The following is a 23,971-nucleotide window of genomic DNA, read 5'->3' on the forward strand; positions in this document are numbered from 1 at the left end:
ACTGGCTGTGGCGCTGGTAATACCAGTTTCCGCCGCAGCAGAGCACGGGTTCAGGGCAAAATTCAAACGAGGAGTTGTCTTCCCGAGGCAAAGACACAAAACCTAATGACAATCGCCTCTGCAGGAATCTCCCTTGGTGCATTTGATTACACTTAAGCAGCAGCATTCAGTTAAAGTCTATGCCGACCAGGAGGAAGGTTTGAGTTCAGGCTAGGTTATAGCAGGTCAATTGAGTTCAATTAAATTTTTTGTAGATGGTTTATAGTTGTAATTGTCTAATTCTGTAAAATTGCATCATTAATATTTGCCTATTTATAATTGCCACTGTGTTTTAGTGTCCTCCACTGTCACTGAAAAAAATTAAAATAAATCAGTCATCTATTTTGTGTGGTGTTGACATGAAAAATGACCACACGGTTGGTGTCTCTGTTCATCTTTTCTCCCCATGCCCTTTTAAGTGCATAATCTGTAAATGTGTTCTGTATATTAAATGTTATTGTGATTGAAAAGAAAATTAAATGCTATTAAATAGACATAAATCTCACTCTAAATTTAATTAAAATGATGGAAAATTATATGTCGGAACTGTAATGATCCTCTCAAAATGTTGAACTTCTCTTTTAAATGCTACACACGTCTATTGGTTGCTTATTTGTGTTGTGTAGAAAGCAAAGCTTATTCTGCAGTTTGCACTCTGTACTTAATGAGAAATATGTGGGAGGAGGTGCTTGGGTGGGGGAATTCATCTTATTTTCCCTCATTGTCAGACAGGTCATGAAACAGGAAGTAGTTTGTCATAGCTATCAGGATGTTGGCAGTGTGGAGGAGTTTTTCTCTGTGTTATGTCCAGTCTGCTGTCATCATTCTGTGGTAATGAATAATTTTCTGTTGCTTGAACATGTGGTGATTTTAAGTCAGGGTGTGTGAACTTGTCCAAGCCTATAAAGCTTCCCACCATATCTGTGCTGACAAGAACACAATGAACACCACTGGTAACCAAAGGTTGGTCATCTTTGTTAATCTTAGATTTACACGTTTAATGATGATTTTGGGATAGTGGTTGAATGTCCTGGTAAGTCCAAAATGTTTTTGATTGAATGGGATGTTGTTAGTTCGACAGATGGTTTATCTAAGATTTTTTTTTAGTGAACCATGGAATTATTCAGCAACAGCGTGTTTCAACCTCCCACTCAGTACACTTCACATTTCCGTGAAGCGTGAGCGTGGGATTTCAGAGTAGTATGGGGCTAGGTGTCTTGCTCAAATGCATTTTAATGGTTGTTATAAGGGGGTCCTGCAAATTAATCGACAATCAGACAATCTTCAATATCATTATCAATTTACCAATTAGTCACAAGATTGAAATTTAGGAGTTGTTTAAAGGAATAGTTAGACATTTTGGGAAATTCGCTTAATCAGGCCATATTTCAAGGTAAAACTACATACTGTATTTGATAACCCATCAGCTTCTGTTAGACAACAGCTGATGTTACAGGCTGGACACACTGGATGCCTGTGTAGTTGCGTGGTTGCTGAGCTGCTGCTGCTCGCTCGCGTGTTTGTGTTCACATACTGTAGGCTGTGCGGCAGCTGCTGCAGCGCAGCTTCTGCCTGCCCTATCTGTTTGAAACACTGGTATGATGTGGATACGACTGTGTGTACAGGTCGTTTTCAGGCCTATTTTTGCCGAGAACCATGTGTGTGAGAAGCGCGTCTCATGCATCCAGTGTGAACGGTCTAACCTGTTGATATGAACGCCAAAACGGAAAGCAAGATGTAATGCCACGCAGCAGCGCTGCACATGCATCCAGTGTGTCCAGTCTGTTTAACCACTTCCAAGCTTACATTGTTGTTTGATAGTGTTAGACAATACGATAGGAAAGGAGTCATTTAATTCTTGAATTTCAACTCACATCTTGTACACATTTATGTAAACCTTGAAGAATACACTGACTGTAATGAAACTGTAATGTTAGCTAAGAAATTGTTGAATGCTAACATTAGCTAATGGGTTATCAAATACGTAAATTTACCTTTAAATATGGCCTGATGTCCCTCCAGATTTTTACTATCCATCATCTTTTCAGTTGCTGATCAATCAGAAAGCGGTGAAAGGTTAGCAACAAGATTCCGTACGTTTATATGACTTGCAACCTGGAACACAGCAGCACACCATTATGTCAGCACTTGAGCTTCCCACCCTGAGTGTGATGTCAGAGGAAAATGGCCACCATGTGAATATGATCTATCGCTTTCTTGCCAAGAGTTAGCAAATGGTTACCTTAGTTTAGCCTCACTAGAAAGAGAGGGAAAGAAATCTGCCTACCAGTACCTCTTAAGCTCGCTATTTAACATGTTATATGTCATTGGTTTAATATAAGTAGTGTAAAATGACAATGAAGATTGACTTTATTACCTTTGGTCAGAGCTAGGCTAGCTGTTTCTCTCTGTTTCCAGCCTTTATGATAAGTTAAACTAACCATCTCATGGCTCTATTTTACATTTGAGATTACAGATACATACAGTAAAAGCATGGGAGTTGTTTTGATCAAATCTAACTCTCAGCAAGAAAGCAAAAAAGCATATTTTCCAAAATTTCAAACTTTTTCTTTAAGCGTGCCATGCCTTGCGTTCGTGCCAGGAGAAGCTTGCTGTGTATAGTAACTTTTCAAAATATAGAGTGGAGGTAAAGTGAAATTGTTGACAGCTACTGTATATAAGCAATCTGAAATACTCTTTTCAGCAAACAGAGAAGTAAAGATTTTTTATTTTCTGTTCACTGTGCAGTCAGACTGTACAACATTCAGTATACTTTTATGTATTGAAAAATGTTAGATGGAAACCCCTAGGCAACATTTACCAAAACAACAATAAGTGACATTCTGCTAATGTATCAGCATAACAGATATACAATCCAGTGCAATCCAACCTTGGAAAAGTATGTTTCACAGCCTCACAAAGCATGGTCACGCTTTGATCCACAGGAATTGGATTTCATGGGTGAGATAAAGAGAAGAGCGTTTGGCAGTGAGGAGGTTTGCTCGGGGGGCTTAGCACTTCTTGTTAAGGATGCATCCTTGGAGGGGACGGGGGGTTCGAAGTTAAAGAGAGGTGTTGAGAAGGTCAAAGCAAGTATAGATTAGAAAAGTAGCAATTTTTCAGGCCATTGGAAATTATTAAAACACGTAAAGAAGTTATATTACAAAATGCTAAATATCCAGAAAATAAATGATGCATTAATACTGTTATTTAAAAGTGAAGAAGGAGAGCTGAAGAGCAAAGATACCATGAACATACACCCCATTCTAATCAAAGGAAATTCATGTGGGAATCACACAGATTCATGCAGTATGTTACTCACATGTAGGTTGTGTTTCAGGATTTTGAGTTCAGTGTGAAACTGTATGACCAATCGTTTTATTCTGCATGCTACAAATCCATTTTAATAAATCATCTGAAGACACTTGAAATAGCCAGAGGGTATTAACTATTCAAAAACATACGAAGAGTCACGTGGATTCTGCGTTAAATTATCAGAAAAATGTTTTCAAGCTGTGCTGCTCATCGTAGTAGATTAGGTGAGACTAATGCAATTAAATTACAATGTATAGCTTACATTGTAATTTACAGGGGTACATGTTTGTGTGAGTGCTGGTTGCTGCAGCTTGTTGGCTCATCCTGGTGGTTGTATTGATTTTGGTTGTATTGATCAGGACAACTTGTCTTGGAAACACAAGAGATGTAGAACAGGCTTAGTTGTTGCTCCACAGACTTGGCAGCCCGAGACAAAGATTTATTTTCACAAAGGGAGAAAATTGTAAGCAGTGTTTATTCTGTATTTTAGATTCTCTTTCTTACCAACATAACAACACTCACAGGACACAAGATATAATTTCAGCGACAATGATACTTAATCAGAACTACAACCATGTATCAGGACAAATCTTACACCTAGAAACGACATTTATATTATACTAATTTGCAACAGCAAGAAATTATTGTTGATACTGAAAGTATCAGTAAAATGTGCACCGACAACATGTTTTGTTTACATTATCAGATCGTACAATTCAATATCCACTTTAACAACTCCAGCATTTTAAAACGTTTCCATTTCTATGTTAAGGCAGTCACAGAATTTGTTTATGTTAAGCACAAGATTTAGGTTTAATATTAACCAACTTAAAGCACGGAGCAGACAGGACTCGGGATGGAAATTCCAAAACGTAATCTCAGTCCTGCACGCTGTATTTGCACCATCTGCCCAAATCACTATAGTTTGTGTTCCTACACTGGAATATAATCCAAGCAACAAGTATGTTTCCTTACAAAAAAGTTGTGAACAAAGTGTATACAGGGTTGATTAGGGATATGAATTGTTTGCTTTATAGCAATTTGATTAACTTCAATTTGTCAAGTTGGCAATTCAGTTCAATAGTGATTATTGAGTGTCTTTCTCAATTTGATTTAGATTGATTGTAGAAACCCCTTTTTCTATTTTAGTAATCATTAGTCAGAACAGCAATAATGTGAAACTTTTCGTAATTTACAAAAACAAGACAAAGCAAGGGATGTTTATTTTACAGTATTTCACCACATAATACTTCACAAGATATATAAAACCAAGTGCTGAAGACTTGAGACTGTTTTTTTAACGAACAGTGTTGTCAAACTGAAAGATCTTCACACTTGAAGATTTAATGTCCTCAAAAAACAAACTGAAGTACAGCTGCAAGCAGCAGTTTCAGGTACAATGCCTCTTTGCGGTCAAGGGCAGGAAACTCCAATGATCCAAAATAGACCCCGACCGATATATCGGCTGGCCGATATTATCGGCCGATATTAGGCATTTTCCAAACTATCGGTATCGGCATTTATAATGGCCGAATATTTAAAAAATAAAATAAAAACGGACGAAACACCCTTCAACTATGTTATGAGTGTTGGCGTTATGAGTGTTGGCGTTCCATGCTTGAATAACAATTAAAAGAACATCCCCATCAGTTCTCTTAACTCAAATAAGCATGACAATATTTGTGACTACCATGTCCAGTTTTGCTGCTGTTACGTGTAAGCCGAGAGTGAAACTGACTTAGCTAGTAATTTTGATGTTCCTCTGTTCTGTTGTGACAATAAAACAAACAAGTTTATTTTTAAACTGCATTATCATATTATTTCAGTGAGGACTCATAAATAACTACAAATAACTAATGTTACGGAAATCTGTTTATGTTTTGTTACGCGTTTCTGGATTTCTTTTTTTCTATATATATATATATATATATATATATATCGGCTGATATATCGGAATATCGGATTTTTAAATCACCAAATATTTGTATCGGTATCGGCCTTAAAAATCCTTTATCGGTCGGGCTCTAATCCAAAATCAAAGCGGCAAGCAGCATGGAACAGGCTTCAGACTTCACGAAGTTGCTCTAAGTGTCATTCTGTCTCAGAAGGGAGTGAGACCAAGCACATAATTGTTTTATCACTACACTGTATGCAGCATGTCAATTGTCGAACACTGAAAGTGCCGCCGTTTGCCCCTACTTTAATTGGATGAGATCAAAACTGTGTGTGTACGTTCAGGACAGAGGGAGGGATTTTGCAGTTGAGTTAAGTCAGGTTTGTCCCATCCTTGGTGAATCTTCTTTGATTGACGGTGTATCTCAGTCCAGCAAGGCTGTATATCAAATTTGGTGTTAATAGAATAAAAATCCAAAAATGTCTATTTATATTACTGTTTTTAACATGGTACCATTTGCAAGAAAATCCATCGTGGTGGACTTTTATGTTCCAATTCGCTCTTTAGTAGAGCACATTGAGCTAAGCTTGTGTGTCCAATTTCAAGTCAATGGGACCCATTGTAGGAGGGGTGTGACCTTTCCAAAATTGTGTTTTGGGACATTAATTGTAACCGCACCATCTGGATGATTGCAGTCATATTTCTTTGGAAGCATTTGTACCTCATTTCCAATTATTGGGCCAAGATTCATGTTACAAGCTCATTTTAGCTCACAGCATTTTGAGATGAGGCATAAGATGACAAATAATAACATAAAAGGGCACAAACTCACTAGTGTTCTTCCCTTTCAGGGTTTGAACCCTAACTAATTGATTGTGACATACACAGAAGTTGTCGCTGACAATATTGGCCCTATCATTAATGTCGCTAAAGTGCTACAAAGATCCTTCTGCTTTTCAAGGACTTTCCTAACTAGATCAGAACACTATAAAGTGACTTAACACTGCCTCAAGGATTTAGCTGATCCAAACCTAGCAATCTAACATAGCAATTAAATTCAGCCATCAACTCAAGAACACATGCTGAAAGAAATGTTTGTTGTCTCTTTTCTCATGGAAATAGCTGCTTGGGAGATTGGTGGAAATTATTCTATTTCTCTATTCAAAATATTTTTGTCTTGCCATCAAATCATCCAGATTGTAAAACAGACAAATCCTTGTGACCTTTAAATCCCAAATATACAAGTAGTCTTTGTCTGTTACAGTGTGTACCCTGAACTGACCTTGGATCTGTGCCGGTGGTGAACATGGATAGATGGTTAGAGGACAGCGTGCAGTGTCTTGCAAATCAATTGCCATTATCTACAACTTAGCTCTGAAATGTTCAGGACAAAAAAAACAGGGTGACAGTGATTTTTAAATAGGAAGCTCCACAATACTGTTAAAAGACTTTAGGAAGGTTTTAAAAGCATTTTAAATCAACATAGGATTTTCTATTTAATTTTGTTTGTCCTTCATTTATCTGTTGTACAGGTCATTTAAGTGACTTGCACTCAATAATATTATCTTTCCTTAATTGCAGAGGTCATTTAGATCAACAAATGATCACCAATACATTTCGACTGGTGCATGGCAAATGCACTTGTCCGTGCCCCAACCCTGTGAACTGGGTCTACAGTGGGGGTTATGGTGGCTCAGCTCTGGGATCCACATGCTGCAGTAATCCAGAGAGGGTTAGGATAAAGCCTGGCTTCGCCTCACTCTCTGCCTCCTCCCAGATCAGATGAGATTAGGAGAGAGCTAAGGAGCTCTGTAGGAAGGCAGGGCTCAGAAACACTGAGGCTGAGGAGAGGAGGGACACAGCGAGGCAGGTGGGCAGAGGAGAAAGTGGGAGAGCAGAGGCAAGTTCACTTAAGACTCTCAAGACTATGGGCTGGAGGTTCATGTTGGCGCACATGGAGTAGCGTTGCGGTCGAAGAGAGTTTGGAGGTGTGCAATGAGGTAGATATGCTATAATTCTCTTTCTTTCTCAGTTAGTGTGAAGGTCTGTGCTGTCAGGTGAAAAAAGCAGTGGATTGGAATTGGCCGTGACAAAGATTGCAGTGCAGCTGAATGGTAATACTAAACTGAGGAGGACACTGGAAAAAGAAAGCCTGAAGACTCATTGCAGGATCCACAAGATCTTGACAAGTGACTCAGAAAACTGTGTTGTAGTTGGTTGCACAGTAATCTTTGTACAGAATCATTTCAAAAAGTGGGTAAAAAATTTCTCCAGAAAACCCCACTGATAGATGTATCATTCAACAAGGACGGTCTCTGTTGTTAAGTCCACCCCAGAGTCCGAGTTCTGACTTGGATTTCTTGGTATAACCTTCTGTCTCGGTGCACTGTATGATTTGTGCAAGTTTTGAATGCCTTTGCTGAATATGAATTGTTTGTTGAGCTGTTCATACTTGAAATAGCTGAATAACTTTTGGATTAAGTTGACATACTATCTCTCTCTTTTTCAGCGAGCCATGCCAAACTGATACTGGAGTAACAGAGCTGACAGTGGCGCCATGTATTAAGGACTGACTGTTGAACTCTGAACTACCTGGAGCCCACTGATATTCTTCTTTGGCTGTCAGAGGAAGTTGTTTTGGCAATGGGGAGGAAGAAGATCCAGATCACTCGGATCGTAGACGAGAGGAACCGCCAGGTCAGTGTCTTCTTCTTCTGTCTTCTCATTTTACATCTCAGCGATTTTGTTTTAATGGTATTCAAAGCCCCTTAGAGTACAGCATCATAACTCATCCAGTATCGTTGCCTCGATACACCCATTTCATTGATATAGGTGCTGTAAAAAGTGACAGAATAAGGTGTTCTTGGGATAAGGAGTGAATACTTTATAGAATAATTATGCCTTGTTTTCTGCACAAAATCCTTTGGGTAAAAGACTTCCTGTGCACATAAGCTTCTGTACTGTGAAGTTCCTTCTCCCTGACACTACTATATTGAATATTTTCTCAGTGTTCTGTGTTATAATATGTATCCATAGAAAAGCATATTGTATATCCCTGCTGTGCTAAACAACATCTTGAGGTGGTTTTGGGAATTCTTTGGTTGTTATGATTGGTTTTCATGATATTTGTTACGTTGATGCTTGGCTCCTGCATTCTGCCAAGAGCCCACTCTAACAAGTGGGGATTCATTGCATCCATGATCCAAAGGATCAAGTCGGAGTTGACAACCTTATACATTTTCCTACAGAAAGACCAAATTATTATGCAAGTATTGACAGGTTCATGAACACTGTACGAAGGGATGCCTCAGGGAGCCTTCTGTGGATCCTCTATTGTTTCAATCCAAAGAACTCCAAAGATTCCTCCAAGCCGTTTTACTTTTGAGAGTGCAGCGGTCACAGCTGGTGGCGAGGGCAGTAATTTGGGGTTAGCTAGGTCCGGACGGCACCCTGTCATTAGCAGGGTGGGTCAGTGTTAGGGACACACAGTGGCCTTCTCTCCTCACCGTCTCCTCGTGCAGCCACACTGCTGCCCACTGGAATCCCTCTCTGTCTGTCTCCTCTATATATATCACCCCCAACAGCACAACAAATACCAGTCTGTCTGGACGGAAGGCACAGGCTCTGGAAATAGGGATGTGGCTGGAAAATAAATATCTGGGATGATGTTTATATTTGATGTTTGGTTGTCTTGGCCAGAGCAATTTTAGATAGACACTGCTTTAGCTGTCGGGTGTGCATCACTGGAGCCTGCTGTATATTTAGGTTCTTGTACTCTATTTTGGGAAGTTGGTTTGTATTCTCGTTTTATCTGTCAAGTGTTTTTGGCTGGTTTTACTCTTCTTTTCAATCTTTCACTCTATTGCACTATGCAGAATACACTGTATCGTAATGACATCGGAGTCATAGAAAGATGCACCAGCAGTTAAATATCTAAAAGAACAGAAATCATAGAAATCTATTTGCAAGTAATACTTCAGAAATAATGAATATAATTGTAAACATCATTTAAGAGGTCACAAAACAAAAAATGTTAACTGCCCTTGGAATCACAGTGAGAACTGTGGCGTCCATTTTACCACTATCATCTAATCTTATTACTGTAATGAGATACAACATTTATTCAGTGGCTACTACTGCTCGAAATGTTTTTGGCATTAGTGCAAATGTTCAGCTTGGTTGAACATGAACTTGGTTGGCCATCTGATGCAGTCTATGCTCCCGAGCTGGAACATGTGAGGTTGCAGGAACTCAAACATCTTGGCTGAGGATACTTTGCTCCTCAGACATTTTAAAAACAAATTAAACAGCACTGGAGACAAAATATGACATTATATCTCTCCAGTTGGGGAAATTTTAAAATAAAAAATAATATACTTATGACTTCAACAGGAGACTAAATCACTTGTTTAACAGCACATGCCTGTCTCTATCTGGCTTTCTGTGGTATAAATTATTTAAAAAGCAACAGTGCTATCATGCATATTATGGTACTCCCTTCAGTTCCCTGGGTAAAAGCTGGAAGTGGAGAGCGACTAACAACTGACTCCCTTTGACTCAAGATGGTTATGGTTTTCAATCTGCATATGTCAGTTAACTGACTTCCAATGAGGCCCACATTGAAGGAAGCATCATTTCTGGCAAGGTTACAGCAGAAGTTACAGCAGATTGAGGGGATATTACTGTGACCAGTGAATTCCCAGTGATGGTGAGGATGTGCTATGGAAAGTAATAAGTAAGATGCCCTTTTCTTCATTTCAGGAGAAAGTAAGAGCAAGAGGAGTAGTAAAGTATGGGAGAGCAGTGGGTTGTTTTTTTACTGAACAGATTAAATATCTCTCTGAAATGCACACACACTTGCTTGAAACATCATTGTAGGAAACTGCCAGTTTAGGAGATTCCTGTACTTCCACACCCCTCTTCCATGTGTATTTGATAATTTAGACTTACCCTCAGTGACTTGCAATTTTTGGCAGAACACCAACTCGTTACCTTTGAGAGAAAATGGAAACTGAGAAAACTGCTTTTTGTCAGTAAACTGTGGATGGAATATATATTTACTAAGGTTGCAAATGACTGTGTTCTGCCTCCACCTGTTTGTAATAGTTTTTGGAGAATTTGTTTACAGGAGAAAATCTAGTCCCTGTTAGTATTTATATTTCATGTTAATATTAAATAAATAAGACACTTCATTAAAACCTGTGATTCTGTGCCTTTGAGCAACTACCTGAACTGCTGCTCAGGCAACAGAAAAAGAAATGCGAGAGCATGGAGCAGGCCGCCAGGGCCAATACACCTGATACTCAGCGTTGCGGGAAATCTTTGAGGTGTGTGAAGGAGGAATGAGTGTCAAAAGCAGCCTCTAGATATGTGAAGACATGAGTCAAGATCCCAGAAGCCATGATGGAAGGAAGATGTAACAAGATAAACACAGTGACTCACTGCAGGGAGTTAGCTGCACACCAGAAACAGGGATGAGAGAGGATGATCCATGTATGACCTGTGGGTAGTGTGTGGGTTTAATGCAAGCTGAAAATGGTCCGCTCCAAACATTTCATTTGAACCTCATGCTAGAGGTGCATTTTATTAAGTAGGGGAACATGGAGGTTTCAATAATGATTGTTGTCACCTAAGATTGTACAGTACAATATAACATTGTATTCTTGATTTCTTTTTTTTTTAATTATTTAGTCAGATATCTCTAAGGAGGGTTTGTGACAGCAAATGGACTTTCAAGGCTGAACACCTTGATAGTAATCATCAAGGGAGGTGAAACATTACTCAATTGCCTTCCCCACCCATGTTTCCCATCCATTCAATCAGAGGCTTTCTAGTAGAAGCCAGCTTACAGGTTACTGTCACCCAGTTTTAGGAATTCAGTGTCAGATCTTCCGTGGAAGATACAGGTAAGAAAACAAGAAATGCAGATGAGCTTTCAAAATAAAAATTACAAATTAGTTGTTAAACTACAGTTTTGCACTGTCTGAGGCATCCATTTATTCTACCTGCATTGTCGCACCAAAATGTGTTTTTGAACAAGGACTGAATAATATGGAGCTCCTAGATTCCCAACTTGTCTAAGCCAAATTTTCTTTGTAGTTCATCCCTCATCCATTGACGTCAGGGGACAGGAGCAGAATTCTGAAGAAAACAAAACTGATCCCTAGTCTCCGTCTTTCTAGGTGACTTTCATGAAGAGGAAGTTTGGTCTGATGAAGAAGGCCTATGAGTTGAGCGTTCTGTGTGACTGTGAAATCGCCCTCATCATCTTCAACAGCTCCAACAAGCTGTTCCAGTATGCCAGCACCGACATGGACAAAGTTCTTCTGAAATACACCGAGTACAACGAGCCACACGAGAGCAGAACCAACTCGGACATTGTAGAGGTGAGTGAAATGTCAGTGCAAGTGGTGGCATCGGACAGCTTTGACATTCAAACTTATTTATGTCCGGTCTATGTTTTAGGGAAATGTGAACTTTCTTTTTCCTCTTAAATTTGTAGTGGGTGGTGAAACCTGTGATGCTGTTGCACAGTGTAATGTAAAGTGTGAATGCCTGACAGTCTATTTTGCATTCACAAAATGGTGGAAAAGATATGATATTTGATGTTTTTTGTCATGTGGTTGTTCAGAAGAGTGCATTCATCCCTGGAGAATTGATATGTGACTCAGGACATTTTCCATCCACAGAGCAATATACAGAGAAACAACAAGAAGTAGAGAGTGACAGATACCTTGTCGTAGTAAAACATAATTCTTTGCTGTCCTCATCAGAGTTGAAAATCCTTCAATACTTCTTCTGAAGGCTCTGATTCTGTTTGTATTCATTTAGAGGATTAAGGAAGGAAATAATTGCAGTCTGATGTTTTCTTCATTGTAATGACTAAACATGCCAGGCTTGTGTGTTGAGTAGGTGAAAAAACACAAACATCAACATCGGAAACGACTGTAATGGGGAACATCTGCCATGTCAGTGTATCTAGTTTTGTCTACTCAGGAAGTAACACGTCAAAATATTGTTATGTCATACATTTGCATAAAATGAGCAAAAACTAAGTAGTGACTGCTGTCAGGCTTCCTACTATTGCAAATCATCTGTGTGACTGTTTACTATGAGCATTAATAAACAGCACTCGAGGCTGACCTGCTGGAGACAGAGATGTTTTTGGTGATATGATCCAGCTGCTTTGTGGGGTCCTGCTGTGTCATCAGGGTGCTGACACTGGTGCTGTTGCATCATGGTCCCTGAGCAGCACTGTCCTGTCTCTCTCAGCACGTACTCATTGCTGCTGTCATTAAAAATGAATGGTCATCGTGACTCACGTTCTTTCTGTTTATGTAAGCTTCTAATGTGTGTTTGCCTTGCTGAGGGCCTGAATTTACTGCCTCCGCACACACACACACAGCCACACACACATACAGTAGCAGTGCTGTACCAAATGAAACCATCAACTGAAAAAAGGCTAAACTTCCCAAAGTAACTGTTTATTTTAAAAAAATGCTTCGTCTTCCTCCCAGAACTTCAAATCAGTGTTCAAGTTTGTTTCAGGAGAGTTCAGGCATGTTTTCCAGCTGCTTTCTGTCAGTGTCCACCTATCCATCCATTTTTTCCCCTCTCGAGGTTGGGTCGAGATGGCAGCGGGGAAAGCAGGGTATTCTAGACGTCCTTCTCCCCCAGCAGCGTTTTCCAGCTCCTTCTCTTTTAAAGCTAGTGATTTTTATTTATTTTCAGAGGATTTTTTTGCTATATTTGTTGAAAGTCTCTTCACATCCTGGCAATAATCAATAAGTGAAATGCTCTGACAAAATGAAAGAGAAATTGCTGATGTCTGTGGCTTACAGAGGCCCCTGATAAGCCCATCAAATGATTTAATTCAGCCGAATGAACAGGAACATGATTATGAAGCAGTAAAGCTTCACTGAACACTACAGCTGTTGAATGTTTGTTTCATCCTCTAAGATGTAGCAATGGTAGTGGCAGAGGTTGTTCATATGCATCATTAATAGTGACCATCATGATTCTAAATAGCGTAATCCTGTCTATTCTACGTTCACACCTGTGTTAGCTCTATATGCCATTAGCCAGGCTTGATTTGCCTGCTTTGCTCCCTAATTTGTTTTTCCCGCAAATGTCACGCAGACTGCAAAGCTAGTTAAAACAAAGCCTGGAAAGTGAGAGGTTGATCTTTTACATATCGGTCAGACCATTTGCAACATTAAAGCATGAAATTTGACTACTTGTAAAATTATACCCCACTGGCACCAGACTTTCCATGTCAGGAGGGACCGGCGTAATGCTTCTTTGGATTCATTGTTGTTTCTGGATGGAACTTGTTTGCTGATGATTATCTCTCTACCACAAATACACATACAGCTCAGACATGTTCTTTGTCACACAGTCTGGTTATGAGTATTAACACACCCAGCATATACGGTGTCTGTCTCTGTACTTTGTTAGTTTAAATATCCTTTAAAGTTTAAATGAATTTAAATGAATTGAACTCTTCTCCTCAGGATAAATACATTTTTGGGCATATTGTACAAACAATAAATGGACTGTTCCCATGGTATTGCTGCATCTTAGCTACTTAGCTGTCGTGTTGTGTTACCAGAGAATTGTCATATAAAATGTATGTTCAAAGCATTTTGCCACCTTTTCAGCAAGCCCCCATAGAGTTAGCTGTCCACCAGTAGTGTTGTAAGAAAAGAAATAATTCCATATTTGGGGAAATACGTTCAGTCGCTTACTAGCTGAGATTTAGATGAGAATCTTAATACCACTCTCATGTCTGTTTATTCCCAGCCATAACTCCAGCACATAACTCCCATAAAACTATTATAACCCACAGGAGGTAAAGTGTTAATGGGTTTTAGAGGTGCTGGAAGCCAGATTTGGTTACCTTTTGGACAGAGCCAGGCTAGCTACTGTAGGCTTACTCTTGTACCAAGTCTTGATTTGTGCCAAGCTAAGCTAACAGGCTGCTCGCTAGATTTGGCAACTTTTAAAAACCCTCTGGTAGCTTTTTTTTTGTGCCTCGCAACAAATCTAGGATTTTTTGGGCACACCTGAACTCCTCTTCCTCAAGTAGAGTCACACATTTTACAGTCAAAATGAATTATCCCCATATTTTGTCCAGGAAAACAATGATCAGTCTTCTCATGTAATTCTCAACAAGTAAGCAAATGTCAAACTGTTCCTATCCTTCACTTTACAACATTCAACATTTGGCAGTGCCCTTTGTGTTGTTAAGTTTGTATTCCACTCATAAAAACAAAAATAGCCAGATAGACGAACTAGCTTACATGCAGGTAGGGGAAGCTAGTAAGCTCAGCTAGCCATTGTTGGCACTGGTTCATGTTAATTCCCGCTCAGTGTTGTGTTTTTCCCACATCATACAAAACTAGGAGTTTAACTAGCACTAGCCATATTACTTTCATGGTCCAAGTTGTGGTAACGACACATAACTAGACTGTCAAAACACACAGAAACAAGTTATAACCTGAGCACTCTGATCCAAATTCCATTATGAATTAAAATTCATAAATACTGATTTCATAACAAAGCTGAACTTTCTTTTTCTTTTTCTTTTTTTTACTTCAAACTATAGATCTTTTGAAAAACAAATCTACACATCTGTTTCCCTATGAAGGAATAGAAGTGTAATGTCATCCTAACATGAAGGTGGAAGCCAGGAAGACTAATTCTTTTTTTTAGCAGTGATGGTTTGCCAACTAAAACTACAAAGTTCTGACTGGTCAGCTAATCTCACTGACAGATTACCTTTGTCATAATAATAAGACAGTTTTGTGTGCAGCAGAGTTGAATTTCAACAAAAACAGAGCAGCTGTCCAAGGTATGCAGAGCAGTAATTTCAGCCTGCAGGAGCCAGAGATGAATGAGAACAGAAAGGGAAACTACAATACACTGATAACTGACACTGTAGCATACAACAGAGCGGTTCATTTAGTTTAGTTCAAGTCAAGTATGACAGGATGCTTCATAAAAAACTGGCCTTTGAAAGTGTGTGAGCTGAAGTTATCTGCCAGAGATGTGTCATATCACATCTCAAACACTGCCCTATTCTTAGCCTATAGGGCAATCTCCCAACTGGAAAAGACTCTCTCCAGGGAAAGAGGGGGCCTTATTTTATCTTTTTGAAGCAGCCCCAACAGCAACAAGACATCAACCTCACATGTTAAGATGCTTATCGTAGCAGCTTGTGCCTCATGGTGGCAATGATCCACATGCCTTTGGAGATCCACTAAAGCCCACTTTGACATTTGAGATGATAAGCAGACACACACCCTCAGATCCTCTAACAGACACTTTAAGATAGTCAGCAGTGCCCAGACATGATGTAGTGGTTTAAATCAGCATCTGTGGAGCCACATATAGCCGACTGCGTCTTGGACCAAATCCCACTAGACCCTCCTCTCCTGGGTCTTCTCTGTGTCCCTCTGTGCCCTTAAACTGTCCACTGTCCATTCTCTGAAGACAGAACCCTCTTTCATAGCTGGAACTGTCACCCCATAAAGATAAACTGTGAAGCCACCCGAGAATGGTGTGAAGCATTTAAAGAAGTAACTGGAATGATCACATGATTAATAACAGCTGTCAGTAAGGTCAAGCAGAGTTTACAACTGAATCAGAGAGTGATTGAAGAGTAACAAACTCCTGATCCTGAGCAAATAATAACTTTCCATTCATCATAGTGTGGCTCATTTATCCTCACATCATTAATAATGACTGAAGAATGAGTCATTATACACTGACTTTGATTGCTTGAATGCAGCATTTTGCTCTGGAGTTGTGCCAACCTACTGTAATAATTCGATGTATTCGCAGGGCTTACATATACCTTCACATTCAGGTATTTTACAGGATTACACAGACTCATTCCTGTGATAGCAGATGTTTATGTGACATCTTAATGCAGTTTGTTTATCACAGTTCTTCCCTACAGTAGCGTGTTAAAAAACTGATACTTGATGCAGTGATTTGATGTGGCAAAGAAAAATAGGTGAATAAGGTAAAGGTGGAGTTGACAATTTTTGGAGAAAGATAGTTGATTTCTGAGTCTCATTCTCGGGTTTTTAAACACTCTACTCAGAGGCACCTGTATTAGATGGATTGGGAAGAAGTCTCAACAATCAACTACCTTTCTCCAGAAATTGCCAACTTCAATATCACACCTGATAACCCAAAACTGTCAATCATTCCTCTCAATTCATTATTTGTTAGTTTTTTACTAACAAATCCAAAGAAAAATGTCTAGCCACCTGTCATTTTTGACTAATAACACATAATTGCTGGCACTGCTGCATGGTCACTCACATAATATAGTATTGTGTGTCATCCCATAATTAGACAAACTGGCATACTTGTCAAACAAAGGGTCCACCAAACGAACTGGAAATTTAAACTGGCATCTTGATGTTTACTGTAGTGTGGAAACAGTCAGTCATTGTGTTGAGCAGGAATTGAGCGTGTGATTTCTTAAGTGGTCACCAGTTGTTAAATTGTAGCTTCAGGCCTGTGGTGAAAATAGACTTGTGAGTGTGTGTTTAAAGCTCCTAGTAACTACCAGTGTCTGGGAATGTAGAGGACATGTGGTGGACAGACAGTCAGCTGGCTGCTGTGTTCGTCTTTCAGTCCGTCCTTTTCATGCCATGACGTGTAATATAATGAGGAGCAGAGATGAGATGATGGATACCGGTGAAGTGATGTCATCATCCAGGCTCACATGATGTCGGTATGATTAGATTTTTCACAATGACCCCTCTACCAAAGTCCAGGTGCTGTAAATTAACATCCATCAATTCATCTGTCCATGATCTAAACAAATGATCTAAACCTAATCTTTCTAAACCACCTGAACAATGCCAAGTCCTTGCTTAGCTTCATTTTAATTCATAATGGGAGTTATGTTTTTTAATATATATGATGCATTAGACAATTGACTTTGTCGCCTTTGTTATGCTGTCGCCACCATAAACACCCAACCAAATCCAAAGTTGTTTCAGTCTTGATATAAAATATCTGCCTGCTCCAATCCAATATGTTTAAAAGGCTGGTGTGAATATAGATGAGTAAGTCAGTGATGTGAAGCTGCGTGTGTCTAGAGGAAGACTACTGTTAATCTTTTCACTACTCAGACCAGTTTACTGTCTGTCATGCTACTTCACAGCTCATAAAGACAAACAAGCTGTCAGACACTCAAGACTAGAATAATGCACGCTCTGTATAGACAGATGATATTTGGCTAAAGCATGAATGCAGCGGCTTGGCTGCTTTTCATGCAAAACACGAATGCATTTCTCGAAGTAGACACATTCAACATTGAATTAGTAAGTGGAGGCCGTCATTATTGTGATTCACAAAATATTGAATAGGACTGTCCTCAGATCAGTACCTCCCAGAGAATAATCAGGTAGATGGTTTATTGTCTTGCTTAACAACCCTATTTAGACTTAACTTCAGTGTAAGTCTGACCTCATGTAGTTCAAGGTCTACTCATTACTGTGTTGGTACAGTTAGCCAGAGAGGAGATTGACTCAGAGTAAACTGAGGACGCAAGCCTGACATTTTACAGATGTTTTGTTTCTCACTTGTTTGTTGTCAAAACTGTTGATGAACATTTGTGATGAAAAATGTGGTTAAAGCACCTCCTGTGTAGACACACCATTAGAGTCTACAGCCATGGTAGTTACTCTGTGAGGCCATACTATGCTGAATGCAAAAGTCAGGATTTTAACATTGGAATATCCTTTCAGTCATGTCAGTGCAGGTACTGAACAAATTAAAGATCTGATCCGTCAATGGCGCTAAATGAAAATTCAGAGGATCGGTAAAGTTATTATAGTCCATCCTCATCCACATGAATGTCTGAACCAAATTTCATGGCACTCCATCTAATAGTTGTTCAGATAATTCAGTCTAGAATAAGGTACCAACTGACTAGCCGACTTAACTAAAACTAAAATTATATAATTAATATGCTTTATTTTCTAGATTACAAACTCTCTGTTTCAGTCTTTTGGTCTGTGATTGTTTTTAATGAATTCTCTAGAGAGACATTCAGATATTTAAAAGCTTAAAACATGTGACTTAAACCAACAATTGGTACATATAAAACAAATCGACAAAAAACCCCAAAAAACTCCTGTGAACAGTCGGATGGAAACGGCTTGCAAAACATCCTGTCTGAGAAGTCTTTGTAAGCATTTTCCTTCATTTTAAACAAAAAAGCATAATAAATAATGTGTGATAAACCAAACTCTAACACCTTCTTTAATGTGTATGCAAAGAGATGAATGCATTAGATGCAATGTGCAATGTGTTTCCTTGCTCTGTTATATTCAGAATAAGAGTAAAGAACTCACCAGGACAGACTTTCAGAAATGTAAATATGGCCTCAGTGTAGGGGAAGTGTCTGTATACTGTGAACCTCTCGAAATCAGATCTGGTTTCTGGTCTTGTCAGTTGTTGGCTGTCCTTCCTGTTCTTAAGCCATATATTAGATAGGGAGCAACCAGAACCATACACATCCTGTGTTCTGCTATACCTCAGCCTGTGACATGGAAAAATGTTATTATTAATATGTTTTAGGTTAAACTCATCAGTCTCCGCTGGACTCTTTTTACATTTTGAAGAGCTTATGCTATTTTGTTGCTTTGATGTTTGTTTGGTTTATATTATCTGTATTTCTGGCTGATTTCTGGACTGGTGTGTTTTAAAGCTGGGTTTTATTATATTTTAGACTTTGTGGTCTGTAATGAAGAAATTTTCCATCAATAAGAATTCATAAAAAATCTGAAGCTATTTTTTTTTTGTGTGACTTGCGAAGTGCCCTCTGCTCTCAGTGGTCAGTTTACTTCTCTCTCCATTGTGGATTTATTATGGATGGCAAGGCCATTGTAAGCTGTGCCAAAAATCTGTTAATGTTGCTGCAATTTCTGCTTGTTACCAGTTGTTTTTTTTTTTTATTTTCTTTTTTATCAATCTCTTTAAATGTAATGCCTTCCCCCTGTGTTTATTTCACCTACAGGCCCTGAACAAGAAGGAGCACAGAGGCTGCGACAGCCCAGACGCTGATGCCTCCTACGTCCTCACACCCAATACTGAGGAGAAGTACAAGAAAATCAATGAGGAGTTTGACAACATGATGAAGAGTCATAAAATTGTAAGTTGCATTGTAGTTTATTGCACCATAATTATTCACATTGATACAGTTATACCAATACCCAATGTGCAATTAAATGCCCCTGCTGAAATTGCCAAACTAAGGCCTTGCTTTATAATGTCTTAAGTGTGTCAAGAGACTCTAACCCATTGGCTTTTCCCAACCACATTTGCTCAGCAGGGACTGGAACAAAAAACTTCCAATCAGTATGTCTGCCCAGCATTGTTAATTTTCTGGCATCCTCCCTACTGGCTCTGATCTCATATTGGTTTGGGATTTTTTTTCCCCTGTCTTTTTGTTTCTGTGGCCCAACATGTGTGGAAAGACGACACATTTATGTCAGTCAGTCAGTTGATGATCACATGCTTTGTTGATCAGACAAACACAGACACAAAGAACACAACAGGGCAAACAAAGGGACACAAATTATTATAAATATTGTATTCTGGTATTTATCAAGCTCTATCTGTCACTTTCTCTCCAGTCCACAGGCCATCCACAGCAGAACTTCATGCACCCAGCACCAGGCGGCATGTCGTACAGCTCCGGTGCAGGAGGAGGAGGAGCGACATCACAAGCTCTAGCTGCAGCCACAGCAGCTCTGGCCGACAGTGGAATCCTCTCCTCACCTCACACACACCTCCACAGAAACATACACTCTCCTCAAAGACCTCCCAGCACTGGAAACACAGGTGTGTCCGTGTGTGCGTACCAGGGGCGAAAGCTGATAGAACAATTTTTGTCTTGCTCTTTTATAACAGTCAGTGACGAGAAACACAACACCTTGTGCATGTAAATGTAGAGATTCACCTTTTGTATGGGAGGAACAGCAACTGTGTCAAAAAAACAGCAAATAGGAGAAAACAAAGACCAGCAAAACCAGTTATGTTTCATACATGTCAGTGGCCACAGAACAAAAACTGGTTGAAAAAGAAGTCAAAAACAATCTGTATGTGTGTTTCTGTTTGTTTGTGTTTATCCTCAGGTGGCCTGCAGGGCAGTTCTGATCTGGCTCTACAAAATGGGTCTGGACCAGTCGGTATGTATCTCTCAGGAGTCACACAAACACTCTCTGACAGATCCCCTTGTTCTAAAGGCCAAAACTTAACCTTTGAGCCACACCATCACCATAAGTACATAAATATGTAATTCAAATGAATGTGAACCAGGAAAGTTGTAAACGCAACACAGTTATTCATAGAGAAATTGTAATTCAATAGTTCAAATAAATAATTTTTTTCATTTTTCATCTAAAATAAAGAAGAATAAACCACCTATAGTAATGATATGTATCCTCTCCCAGAAAAAATTCAAGAAGTAGTCACACCACGATATATATACATATATATATATGACCATTTGAATAATGTTGTCATGTTCATTTCGAGACTAAAGCAACAAATAATTACCTGAAGTTTGTTGTAACATTTCAAACATGTAGAGCGGTGCTTACCAACCTTTTTTGCTCATGACCCCTTAAAACAAAGCAATGCCCTCTTGACACCCATCATCAACAATTGTGTATGTCTACATGTTCGGACTAGTTCAATGTGATTTTCTTAATTTATTCTATTTTTACAAGCCAGAAGAAGTGAAAGGTTATTGAATAATTTAAACCGGAAAAAGGCCAAAAATGATAGGAAACTGAAGACAATTCTATGTTTGTCGGCTTCCCTGTCAATCATCTCAGCTCTCACATTTATTTTGTGACCCCTTGTGGGGACCATAGTCCAGGTTTGAAAACCATCTCTACAAACTGTCCTCCTTGCAGACGATCCTCCCTGTCATCTTTGTGCTCTCCCTCCCAGAACAGCATGTCTCATATGAACATTGCCATTATGTAATGTCAAGAGCAAGAAAGGATCAATTATTCATTATTATCTCTTGTATAATATATAGCTGTACTTTCTCCGTTCTAACCTCATAACCTCCCCCCAGTTTTTAACACACGTTCCAAATCTTCAGATAGGTACATTGTGCTTTCCACTGAAAAGGAAAGTCTGTAAAAGGCTCTCAGAATATCCCTGGCAAAAAGTTTATTTGACAAGATGGCACATATGGGACTCCTCTTGGTCCATGTAGGAAACCTAATGTTCGTCAACCTATCCATCAGCTCTGAGGAGGAGGTTCACTTGTAAAATGTCTTTGTATTTCTACATTTCTGTGTTCAGTGAACGGTTATGTGGGCTCACCTGGTGGAGGCAGCTTGGGGAAGATCATACCGTCCAAATCTCCTCCTCTTCCACCTTCTGGGAACAGCCTGGTCCCCAACAGCCGCAAGACAGACCTTCGAGTGGTCGTCCCTCAGTCCAAAGGAATGATGCAAGCACTTGTAAGTTTGTGTGTGTGGTAAACAACAACGTGAAAAGAAGCTGACAGATGCACAGCCACTGCCTTAGAACCAGCTTATGAAATTGTTTAGGTCTACAACTAACAATTATTTTCATTTTAGATTAATATGTGGATTATTTTCTTGATTAATTGATCAGTTGTTTGGTCTATAAAATGTCAGAAAAGGGTGAAAAACGTCAATCAGTGTTTTCCAAGGACAAAGATGACGTCCTCAAATATCCGCAACCCAAAGATATTTAGTTTTTTTGTCATAGAGGAGTAAAAGAACCAGAAATTATTCACATTTTTTGCTTTTTTGCACTTCTTAGCTGCTTGTGCACGACTCAAAAGGCCATATAGCTTTCAGTGTCTGACTTTATTAGGAACCAGAGCAGACAAGCTCAGGGTAAATAGATGATGCAGCTTACCACAGAGCTGGTCAGCAATTTTTCAGAACAATTTGTTTGACACCATCTGGGCCAGATGGTTGGTGAGTTTGCAAATGAAATCATTGTTCTTTTAAAGAGGAGGAGACTGAATACTCCACACATCGATACTTGCTGAGAATGGCTTTTCTAATTTCAAAAAGAATTGTCTTCACGGCATGAGTTGTCAGTGACATAACCAGTATTTCTCTTCATGTGCTGTAGTGCCTTATAGTTATTAAGTTTTAAATGTAAACTAAGATTTTCGTTTGTGCTCAGTGTTTCTCACGCCAATGCATTGTGTGCTTTAAGGCCTTACAAACAGATTGAATGCATCTCATAGCATCTTAGCACGTTCCTACCCTTCACAACAACAAACGGACAATATGTGTGTCATAAGCCAGTGTCTGTGTGTTATAAGACAGGATCCAAATAAGTGAGAGACCTGCCCATGAAAATGTTGCACTAGTGGCTTAGAATCTCCTCTAGAAACCATCACTGTAATGATCCTTTTCAATTTCTTTTATCAGTCAACAATTCCGTCCCTGCTCAAAAATGCTTGCTTTCCTCCTCTCTTTCCTCTTATTTTAGTATTTGTGTTAGGTGTTGTTTTGAGGGAAACACTTATTAGCTTTACATTAAACAATAGTTTTCATCATAGAAATCAACATAATAACTGATGTCGCTTTATATAATGCTCACAGCACTGGAGTGGAATCTCTTCTATACATTAGCACAAAAGAGATCTTCTAACTCTAGCTGTGGCATTTGAAAAGCGTGTTTTGGTAGACTGTGAAGCCAGCAAAGGTTGAGGTCACCACTGGTAATCACAATGATGTTTTGTGTCTTTTATACTATGGAGGACTTCCTTCTGAAGTACCTAAAGGCCTTCAGCTATTTCAAGAAGTCTGCCAAGTCATCCACTTTGTTGGGAAGGGAGTGCAGGTTCTCTGTAGAAGCTTGAGTCAGATTTAGACACAGCATCACTACAACTTTAATGCAGAAATATGCTGTTACATTCTACTCCCATCTCAAATTTTGGCACAAGTAAGACCCCAGCAAGTGCACACTATAACAGGTTTGGGTGATTAGATGCATGATAACAGAGATTGTGGTTTGGTGAAGTGACTCCCTGCTCTGCAGAGTGTAGGGGGAGTCTTCAGAGCTTTTCCAGTCAGTCTTTCCCTCAGACTGTACAGTCAGCATCTGTGCTGGGTAATTCAAGTTATTGATTTGCTCTTAACTCCCTTGATGTTGCTCTCCCCTCCAACACTGTGCTCAAACATGATATAACAATTAGCAAACAATGGAAACTGAGATGTTTTCCCCTGTTTTTAATGTTGACCAGGCGGCTCCAGTATTCAGCTGTTGTGGGATCCAGTAGATTTTGCAGTTCCATGAGAAAAAGGATAGCATTTCATATTTCTCTTGTTATGGACATAAATGTGGAAGTGCAGCCTTCCAGGAGATGTGGTTTAATTATTTTGGATATTATTCTAAAGTGTTCAAAAAACAACAACAACAAAAACCCTAATGGACAGTTTTTTGTGAATAAGTAGAGGATTTTGTCACATTTTTGAGAATTTACAGACAAGTTAGAAATGAACTACAAATTGAAAGCACTTCATATGTTACCTTCAAATTAATTTAGGGAGATTCATTGGTATAATTAGTAAAATACCGTGACTACAGTTTCGGTGGAGAAATGACAAATGATCCCACATGTAGAAGTCAGCACCGCTTCTCCAGAAATGAGTTAATCACTATAATGCTGCATCATTCTGG

General features: G+C 39.2%; 1 protein-coding gene across 3 annotated transcripts in view; it reads left to right on the forward strand.

Moving 5' to 3' along the window:
• The window catches only part of LOC311251775 (myocyte-specific enhancer factor 2A-like), a 44,403-nt gene that overhangs the window by 14,708 nt on the left and 5,724 nt on the right, over positions 1 to 23,971 (forward strand). For 2 of the 3 annotated variants that reach the window (XM_084344416.1, XM_084344418.1), the window contains 6 exons: positions 7,758 to 7,945; positions 11,431 to 11,634; positions 19,296 to 19,430; positions 19,915 to 20,122; positions 20,416 to 20,469; positions 21,602 to 21,762. In XM_084344416.1, the coding sequence (XP_084200542.1) occupies positions 7,892 to 7,945; positions 11,431 to 11,634; positions 19,296 to 19,430; positions 19,915 to 20,122; positions 20,416 to 20,469; positions 21,602 to 21,762 (816 nt within the window). In that variant the 5' untranslated portion in view covers positions 7,758 to 7,891. Of the gene's footprint in view, positions 1 to 6,829; positions 7,249 to 7,757; positions 7,946 to 11,430; positions 11,635 to 19,295; positions 19,431 to 19,914; positions 20,123 to 20,415; positions 20,470 to 21,601; positions 21,763 to 23,971 lie in introns of all 3 variants that reach the window. The other variant, XM_084344417.1, reaches the window with a different exon arrangement.

The sequence above is a fragment of the Pagrus pagrus genome (assembly GCF_965226575.1).
Source record: "Pagrus pagrus genome assembly, chromosome: 1".
Taxonomy (NCBI): domain Eukaryota; kingdom Metazoa; phylum Chordata; class Actinopteri; order Spariformes; family Sparidae; genus Pagrus; species Pagrus pagrus.